Source organism: Nicotiana tabacum, chromosome 7 (genome assembly GCF_000715075.1).
Source record: "Nicotiana tabacum cultivar K326 chromosome 7, ASM71507v2, whole genome shotgun sequence".
In the NCBI taxonomy this organism is placed as follows: Eukaryota; Viridiplantae; Streptophyta; class Magnoliopsida; order Solanales; family Solanaceae; genus Nicotiana; species Nicotiana tabacum.
Genome location: NC_134086.1, coordinates 99,956,756 through 99,967,044, shown reverse-complemented (window position 1 = coordinate 99,967,044; position 10,289 = coordinate 99,956,756). Strand labels below are relative to the sequence as shown.

Genomic DNA, 10,289 nt, shown 5'->3' with positions numbered 1-10,289 from the left:
CTGGCCTAAATTTGATTACACGTCAGCAAGCACTTATTGTATGATTTATCACACATTTTTACCTACTTTCTTTTTCCATACAAAGTACTTGGTTAAAGAAACATGAAATTTTCAAGCCGTCTCTCTCTCTCTCTATATGCTATTAAGGACTTCGTTACAGAAATGAAATTCAAGCGATGGATGCAGTATTATTGATGCCGCAGTAAGCTTTAGCCGTGCTGTGAATCATGGAGTTAGCACCAGAGAGGTAGTACCAAGCTAGCCCAAAATTATCGAAAGGCTTGTATTGTAAAGGATGTGTTTCATCCACTAATTCCTCAGGTATATCTGTTATTCCTTTGTTAAACGTGAACAGGGCCAATGTGTACCTTTGCTTTTCCTCTTTCAGCAACACTTGGTGCCGCGGTGCATATATTCTTCCATTGCTCCATGCCTATTCCACAGCAAAACACACATACATTGTTGAATATTAAGACGTCTTATCTGTCCGAAAAAGAATGACTGTGTCATTTAAAATGAAGGATAAGTTTAACTTATATGTATTGATAATGTAATTTTATGTGTTGTAACTGGTTATCTGTCTTATTTTTCGGGTAACTAGTTAATTCCCCTTATTATATATTTATCTTTGAGTTAATAGTGTAAAGAATTTTGACATTGGCAATTTAATCGGTTATAAGAGATTATTACTTTATTTCCTAGTGAAACAAAATTCGACTTGGAGAGTTACCATAGGTTAACCTAAAGTAATAGTCTAATTTTTTTTTAAAAAAATTGTGGTCTAGTGCAGTTTACTGGTATCTTTCAGGTATGCTGTAAAAATTCTTTTATTCTGTCATATGAAGTTAAACTCAAGAAGAAAATAAACAGATACTAAAAAATATTAGACCTCATAAGCATCTCCAGCCATGAAGATGAATGCAGAAGGAGGGACATCAACGGCAATCCAATCACCACTTTTACTTTCAACTTGCAAACCATTAATCTGATTCTGAAAGAGCAGTGTGGAGAAGCTCTTGTCTGTGTGTATATTTGCACCTATGTTATTAATATTTGCGCCGTCATCGTCTGCAGACGGTGGTGGCGTTGCATACTTCGTAGGACGGAGGAGATATGTAGTGGCTGCTATATGAGATTCATAGTGCCTTTCTGCTACTCCATAGCTTTGGAACACCATTTTGTCCACCAACTGTTCTAGTTCTGCTGCTGCCTTTACGTACGATGTTACTGTTTCACTAACCCCTCAGCCAACAATGGAAAAAGAAAAAAACAAAAATTAATTTTATTTATCAAGAACTATTTTTCAAGTTAATAATATACTGTACTTTATATGTACTCAAACGATTGTCTCAATGACAACTAGTTGTGATCGATTACAACAACAACAACATACCTAATATTATGGTGTGGGATCTGGGGAGGGTAGTGCGTACGCAGATCTTACCCCTACCTTGTGAGGATAGAGAAGTTGTTTCCAATAGGCCATCGGCTCAGGAAAGCATAAGCACCACAATAATGAAAATATAGACAAGGGACAGTACCAAAAAGCCATATAAAAGCAGAATAAAAACAAGACAGTAAGGTGATCAACAATGAAAGAAAACAACGGTTGGTCATAAAAATCTACTACCAACAGAAAGCGAGACTGCGTGTCAATACTATTGTTATGAACATATAGGTTACCTACTCTACTACCCTAATCCTCGACCTCCATACCTTCCTATCAAGGGTCATGTCCTCGGTCAGCTGAAGTTGCGCCATGTCTTGCCTAATCACTTCTTCCCACCTCTTCTTAGGCCTACCTTTACCTCTTCGTAGGCCCTCCAATGTCAACCTCTCACACCTCTTCACTGGGGTGTCTGTGCTCCTCCTCCTCACATGACCAAACCACCTAAGCCGCACTTCCCGTATCTTGTCCTCAATAGGAGTCACACCCACCTTATCGCGAATAACCTCATTTCTAATCCTATCTAATCTGGTGTGCCCGCACATCCATCTCAACATCCTCGTCTTTGCTACCTTCATCTTTTGGGCATGAGCGATTTTGACTGGCCAACACTCAGCCCCATGCAATATCGTTGGTCTCACCATCACTCTGTAGAACTTATCCTTAAGTTTCGGTGACACCTTCTTGTCACACAAAACACCAGAAGCGCGTCTCTATTTCATCCATCCCACCCCAATACGATGTGTGAGATCTTCATCAATCTCTCTATCCCCCTGAATAATAGACCCAAGGTACTTAAAACACCATCTCCTAGGGATGACCTGCGAGTCCAGCCTCACCTCCCTTTCCCCTCCCTGAGTCTCGCCACTGAACTTACACTCCAAGTATTCTGTCTTGGTCCTATTCAACTTGAAACCTTCAGATTCCAGATTCTGCCTCCATATCTCTAACTGCGCGTTCACACCGTCTCACGTCTCGTCGATCAATACAATATCATTTGCAAATAGCATATACCACAACACCTCCCCTTGGATGTGGCGCGTCAGTACGTCCATCACCAGAGAAAATAAAAAAGGCTGAGTGCTGACCTTTGATGCAACCCCATCATAATTGGAAAATGGTCGAGTCCCCACCCACCGTCCTCACTCGGGTCTTTACTCCATCATACATGTCCTTAATCAACCTAACGTAGGCAACAGGTATCTCTAACCTCCAAACATCTCCACAAAACCTCCATTGGAACTTTATCGTACACCTTTTCTAAGCCGATGAACACCATATGCAAGTCCTTCTTTCTCTCCCTATACTGTTCCATCAATCTCCTAACAAGGTGGATGACTTCTGTAGTCAAACATCCCGGCATAAACTCAAACTGGTTCTCGAAAATAGACACACTCCTTCTCACCCTTAGCTCTACCACTCTCTCCCAGACTTTCATAGTATGACTAAGCAGCTTGATACCCCGATAGCTATTGCAATTTTGGATACACCCTTATTCTTGTATGCAGGAACCATCGTGCTCCACCTCTACTATTCGAGCATCTTCGTCGTTTTAAAAATGACATTAATAACCTAGTGAGCCACTCCAAGCCTACCTTGCCCGCACTCTTCCAAAACTCTATCGGAATTTCATCCGGCCAGGTCGTTTTGCCTCTGCTCATCTTACGCATAGCCCCCTAAACTTCATCAACTCTAATCCGCCTACAATACCCAAAGTCACAGCGACTCCCGGAGAGTTTCAAATCACCCAGTACAATGCTTCTGTCCCCCTCCCCATTCCTGAGACTATGGAAGTAGGTTTGCCATCTTCGACGGATAAGCCCATCTGAGTCCAACAAAACTCTACATTCTTCTTGATGCACTTCACTTGGTCCAAGTCACGCGCCTTCCTTTCCCGCACATTAGCTAACCTGAAAAAACTCTTATCCCCACCTCGGTCCTCATACAAACGATTAAAAGCTGCAGTCTTGGCCGCCGTAACTGCTAGTTTTGCCTCTTTCATAGTCAACTTATAATGCTCCCTATTCGCCCTCTTCTCCTCCTCATCTACACTTTCCACTAGTTTCATATACGCTGCTTTCTTAGTTTTCAGTTTTCCTTGTACTTCTCCATTCCACCACCAGTCTCCCTTGTGACCACCATAGTAACCCTTTGAAACCCCTAACACCTCTCTCGCGGCTTCCTTAATGCACTGCGCAGTCGTGGTCCACATAGCGCTTGCGTCCCCACTACTAAAAAATATCATTTTGTTCTAACAAGCATGAATATTACTAACATATTTATCCGATTATTCATTAGTTATTGTTGGGATTAGATGTTGGTGAATGGGAAATGGAGGGAAGATATGTGAAGGGAAAGTGAGTTGTTCCCTTATGCTTTGGAAAGAGCAATTGTCCGGCATTGGTAATGAAAATAAAAGGGAATGTGCTTTTATTAATAAAGCAATTCCCTTGGTGTTAAGTGGGTTGGAAAGAAGGTAAGCCTCACGCTGTCATCATCGCTCGACTTCGGGTTTGCTCAAAGATTAATTGATTAATTTTTTGGACATATTTTCTTTCAATTATTTAATTAATTATCAAAAGTCAACCCGAAATATCCCAGAAAAATTCCTAACGAATTTTTTTGTACAGGAGAATAATTTCCTTAAGGACACACTGTGCATTCAATGGGCTCGATTTCATTCCAACATATATTTTCAGATTCTGTTTTGTGATGTTTTTCAGTTTTTGCATTACCTCTTTTTTTCCCTGTTTCTGTTTTTTGTTACAGAATATTTACTGTTTGATGGAATCTGAATTCATAGCTTTAGCCAAGGCCAGTGAAGAAGCTGAATGGCTCTGAAATTTCTTAGAAGATATTCCATTTTGGCCCAAGCCTTTGACACCTATATGCATGCATTGTGATAATCAAGCATCAATAAGTAGGGCATAGAGCTTTATGTATAATGAAAAATCTCGTCACATACAACGAAGACACAATACCGTTAGACAACTACTCTCTAGTGGTGTTATCACGATTGACTACGTGAAGTCACGAGATAATGTATCGGATCCACTTACAAAAGGCCTATCTAGAGAGACAGTTGAAAGTTCATCGAAGGGAATGGGGTTAAGGTCTAGGACAAGTCATCATGGCGGTAACTTTACCTAGCAGACTGGAGATCCCAAGAGTTAGTTTCAAAGAGATCAAACAAAGTTATGAATGATGGTTTAAAATTGTCAAGTAACTCAACCCATTCTCGTGATGGAGACAATGTTAAGAAATCAGGGTAAAACATTAAGGCTTTTTGATGAGTCAATAAAGCTTAAAGCTTTTTAATGATTTGCTAAGTCTGAAAGAAAATTACTAGATAATGTGGCTATAGGACTACGTGTTTAGAAATCACCTATGTGGGTGTGAAGTGTAAGCCGCTTCAGTAAAGGCCCATTCTCTATGCACTCATAAAATCAGGCGGTATTCATGGCTGAAACAAACACAACCGTGAGAACCATAGATGATTAATAGTTGATTCTGTGACTTATGTTGTCTAGGTATACAACAAAGCTCAACGGTTCAAAAATATCAAATCTACTGATTGATCAAGTATATCCGATATAAGTTCACTACTAAAAGTTCAAAGGAAAACATACTTGTCCAGATATAATTAATCCTTGCTTGTAAATCACAAACTTATCCGTGTATTCCTTTGTCTTATAGTCATTCCCCATTCATATGAGGGATTGTTGGATTGGATGTTGGTGAATGGGAAATGGAGGGAAGAAATGAGAAGGGAAAGTGAGTTGTTCCCTTATGCTTTGGAAAGAGCAATTGCGCATTTGAATGATACCAATCGAGATGGCTTTTTCAGGGTCTGGCCTTTTCCCTGAGGCAATCCCTGGGATTCAAAAGAGAGAGAAGGAATTTCCATTTCGAACTAAAACAACCAGCGCGCTTCCTTCATTGGTAGTGGAAAGAAAATGGAATGTGCTTATATTAAGAAAGCACTTCCTTTGGTGTTAAATGGATTGGAAAGAAGGTAAGCCTCACGCCATCGTCGTCATTGCTCGGCCTCGGCTTTGGTCAGTGATTGATTGATTAATTTTTTGGACAAATTTTCTTTCAATTATTTAATTATTTAATGTGATCAACCCAAAATAACCCAGGATCCGCGCGCGAGAACCGCGATCCAGATATTCCCACTTTATGAAAGGTTGCAAATTTTCAAAAACAGTTCCATAAAATGGCTATAAATTCGCTTTGATCCCAGAATATTTCCTAATGAAATTTTCTAAACTTCTTCTTCTGCTCAAATAAAATCTAGTGTGAATTACAACCATCGAGTGGTTCGCAGTTCACTAGCGTTTTAGATACCGATACTCTGGTGAGTCTAATCGTTCTAACCTGGGAGGATAATATTCCATCATCTCAGGTATTTGAGGGGAATAATTTTCTTAAGGGCACAATATGCATTCAGTGGGCTCGATTTTATTCCAACATATATTTAGATTCTATTTTCTGATTATTTCCAGTTTCTGCATTAATTCTGTTTTCACTGTTTCTATTTTTTGTTACAGGATATTTATTGTAGAATAATATTTGAGTTAATACAGATTAATAAAAGTTATATCATTCAGCATTATTGAAAAAATGACTAAGAAAATCACCCGTTTATACAAGAGCCTCTACATAATTAAACATATAGATAATCTTTGCCTAGGATAGGAAACAACTCATTTCTCTTATTCAAATTCTAAAATTTGGTTGATGTGTTTGGTGCTAATGAAAAGTATACATGCGTCTTTAATTTTATAACTCATCGTACAAAAGCTCTATATACAGTCCACACCTATGATAAACTGGATATAACAAATTTTATCTGCTTAATATGTTATTGAATCGGGTCATGGAACATAGGTTCACTAATGAGTAAGTCCATAGAGTTGGCGAAAATCCTTCAGAAGATGAAGATTAATATAGCGTGTGTCCAGGAGACTAGGTGGGTCAGATCGAGGGCGAAAAACGTGGATGGGTATAAGTTGTGGTTCTCTGGATTCCTGAGGGGTAAGAATGGAGTGGGTATCCTGGTAGATAGCCATCTTAGAGAGTCGGTGGTAGAGGTCAGGCGGGTGAATGATAGACTAATGACTATTAAGTTGGTGGTGGGTGAGGGTACTTTAAATGCCGTTAGTGCATACACGCCGCAAACAGTCTTGGATGAGGAGATTAAAAGGCGCTTTTGGGAGGGGTTGGATGAGATTGTTCGTAGTATTCCGCCTTCCGAGAGGTTATTCATAGGAGGAGATTTCAATGGTCATATTGGGTCATCTGCAGGTGGGTACACTAAGGTGCATGGCGGCTTTGGTTTCAGGGAGCGGAACGGATGGGGCATTTTGCTGTTGGACTTTGCCAAGGCATTCGATCTAGTGATTTTGAACTCAAGTTTTACGAAGCGGGATGAGCATTTGGTTACTTACCAAAGTTCGGTGGCGAAGACTCAGATTGACTATCTCCTCCTCAGGAGATGCGACCAAGGTTATCCCAGGTGAGACCCTCGCAACGCATCATAGGCTTTTGGTGATGGACATTTGTATTATGATAAGGAGGAAGAAGAGTTCAGTACGAGGACGCCCGAGAATTAGGTGGGGCGCCTTAACTCAGGATAAAGATAAGGAGTTGGAAGGAAGGTTATCGGCAATGGGAGCTTGGAAAAGTAGTGGGGATGCAAACACTATGTGGTCGACGACGACAGACTGTATAAGGAAGGCGTCGAGAGAGGTGTTAGGGATTTCTATGGGCCGCACCGGTGGCTACAAAGGGGACTGGTGGTGGAATGCAGTTGTCCAAGGTAAAGTAGAAGCAAAGAAGACGACTTACCTGCGGTTAGTAGGGAGCACTAGCGAGGAGGAGAAGAGAGCGAACAATGAGAGGTATAAGGTAGCTAGGAAGGAGGCGAATATGGCAGTAACGGAGGCTAAAACGATAGCTTTTGCTCGTCTGTATGAGGAACTAAGGAACAAAGGTGGGGAAAAGAAGTTATTTCCACTCGCTAAGGTGAGAGAGAGGACAACTCGGGATCTGGACCAAGTGAGGTGCATAAAAGATGATGACGACAAAGTTTTGATGGGAGATAACCGGATTAAGAGGAGGTGACAGACTTACTTTCATAAACTTTTAACTGAAGAAGGGGATCAGGATATTGTACTAGGGGAATTGAGGAATGCCGACAGTCCCCATGAATTAAGTAATTGTAGGGACATTGAGATCGATGAGGTCATGGAGGCAATGCGTAAGATGAGAAGGGGCAGAGCTACCGGGCCAGACAAAATTCCGGTTGAACTTTGGAGGTGTGTGGGTAGAGCAGGCTTGGAATGGCTTACTGGATTGTTTAATGTTATATTAAAGACTAACAGAATGTCTGAAGAGTGGAGGTGGAGTACAATGGTTCCGTTGTATAAGAACAAAGGTGATGTCCAATGTTGTAACAACTATAGGGGTATCAAATTATTGAGTCATACCATGAAAGTTTGGGAGAGAGTGGTAGAAATGAGAGTGCGAAGGACGGTGCCTATTTCAAACAACCAGTTCGGGTTCATGCTGGGGCGATCTACCACAGAAGCTATCCACCTTATTAGGAGGATGGTGGAACAATACAGGGATAGGAAGAAGGATCTCCACATGGTGTTTATTGATCTGGAGAAAGCGTACGATAGGGTTCCTAGGGAGGTTTTATGGAGCTGCTTAGAGGATAAAGGGGTCCCGGTTGCCTACATTAGGGTGATTAAAGACATGTATGCTGGAGCTAAAACTCGGGTTAGGACAGTACGAGGCGACTCCGAGCATTTTTCAGTTGTTACGGGCTTGCACCAAGGGTCTGCGCTCAGCCCATTCCTATTTGCCCTGGTGATAAATGCACTAACTCATCATATTTAAGGGGAGGTGCCATGGTGCATGCTATTTGTTGATGGCATTATTCTAATTTATGAGACACGAGGCGGCGTCAACGAGAGGCTAGAGGTTTGGAGACATGCTCTTGAGTCTAAAGGTTTCAAGTTGAGCAGGACGAAAACGGAATACCTCGAGTGCAAATTTGGGGTTGAGCCTACGGAAGCGGGAGTGGAAGTGAGGCTTGACTCTCAAGTCATTCCCAAGAGGGGTAGTTTCAAGTACCTTGGATCGGTTATTCAGGGGATCAGGAAGATCGACGAGGATGTCATACACCGTATAGGGGTGTGGTGGATGAAGTGGAGGTTTGCGTCGGGAGTTCTGTGTGACAAGAAAGTGCCACCGTTACTAAAAGGTAAGTTTTATAGAGCAGTGGTTAGGCCTGCCATGTTGTATGAGACTGAGTGTTGGCCGGTTAAGAACTCACACATCCAGAAGATGAAAGTAGCAGAGATGAGGATGTTGAGGTGGATGTGCGGGCATACAAGGATGGATAAGATTAGGAATGAAGATATTCGAGAGAAGGTGGGCGTGGCACCCATGGAGGACAAGACGCGGGAAGCAAGACTCAGATGGTTCAGGCACATTCAGAGGGGGAGCACTGATGCACCGGTAAGGAGGTGTGAGCGACTGGCTGTGGTGGGCACGAGGAGAGGTAGAGGGCGACCTAAGAAGTATTGGGGAGAGGTGATCAGACAGGACATGTCGCGACTTAGGATTACTGAGAACATGGCCCTTGACAGGGAATTGTGAAGGTCGAGCATTAAGGTTGTAGGTTAGAGGAAAGTTGTGAATATTTCAACAGCACAATAGAGTGAGACTAGCCAGTTAGGAGTTAGTCTGAGGATGCTATTGGTCGTCTACTGATGCATGGCTTTATCTACTGGTTTTTACTACACCATCCATTTATTTCGTATTTCGTATTCCGTATTTCGTATCTCTTATATTGCTATTATTTTATTATGAGTCTATTGGTGGTACTAATATATCGTCTCTTGTTGCTTTCTTGAGCCGAGGGTCTCCTGGAAACAACCTCTCTGCCCCTCGGGGTAGGGGTAAGGTCTGCGTACATATTACCCTCTCCAGACCCCACTTGTGGGATTATACTGGGTCGTTGTTGTTGTTGTTATTGTTGTTAATATGTTATTGAAATGACTTAGCGCTTGTTGTGGATGGTATTTAAGTATATTGTACTCATATTATATGCGTCAAATATATAATTATTTTTTAACTTTATTTTTCTTAAATTTCATGTCAACTAGAGGCGGACGTAGGGTGTTAAGTGCGGGTTCAATTGAACCCATAATTTTCAACGCGGAATAAAATTTATATGTAAAAATTCATTAAAATTGCAAAAACAGTAGATATGAACCTATAACTCTAAAAATATGCTAACAACTTTAAAAATTGAACGCATAAAATTTAAATCCTGGATTCGCCTCTGGTGTCAAGTCAAATTATATAAACCAAGAAAATTAGGGCAAGTAACTATATATATTACCTAAATCTTTCGTTGCTTTGTCGCCACATGAGTGTGGTGAAGGTTTGTAATGCTTGAATATCAGTTGGACATACAATCCCAAAGCTTTCATGAAGAGGAGCTGCCTCAAGCTGACCAACCCATCGATAGAAATAAAAGTCAGAAGAGTTCTTCTTCTTTGTTTCAATGGGAAGATCAAACAACTCATCCATTACATCAAAAATTTCATTCTCAAGTTCAGAAGAAACCTTATCATAAAGTGATATAAAATAACCATGATCTTCAAGTGCATGACGAACGTCATTGCACAATTCTAGCCAAGAATTTGAATCCTCTAATTTGGTGAGATCAATAATAGGAGCATTAGAAAGTGTTTGAGACATAATGTTTTGTTTTATTTAGCAAGAACGTTTCAAAGTATGTGGGGAATATTAATGCATG

General features: G+C 41.0%; 1 protein-coding gene across 2 annotated transcripts; it reads right to left on the bottom strand.

Annotated features, from left to right (window-relative positions):
* Positions 1 to 79: 79 nt before the first annotated feature.
* Positions 80 to 10,289, bottom strand: LOC107781264 (putative 2-oxoglutarate-dependent dioxygenase AOP1). Of its 2 annotated transcripts, none has more exons than XM_016601947.2 (3): positions 9,870 to 10,289; positions 890 to 1,235; positions 80 to 433 (listed from the first exon to the last, which is right to left on the bottom strand). In XM_016601947.2, the coding sequence occupies exons 1-3, from the start codon at positions 10,229 to 10,231 to the stop codon at positions 170 to 172; spliced, it is 972 nt and encodes a 323-aa protein (XP_016457433.1). In that variant the 5' UTR covers positions 10,232 to 10,289; the 3' UTR covers positions 80 to 169. The 2 variants fall into 2 exon arrangements, with proteins under 2 accessions (XP_016457433.1, XP_016457435.1); XM_016601949.2 differs by having other exon boundaries at positions 290 to 483.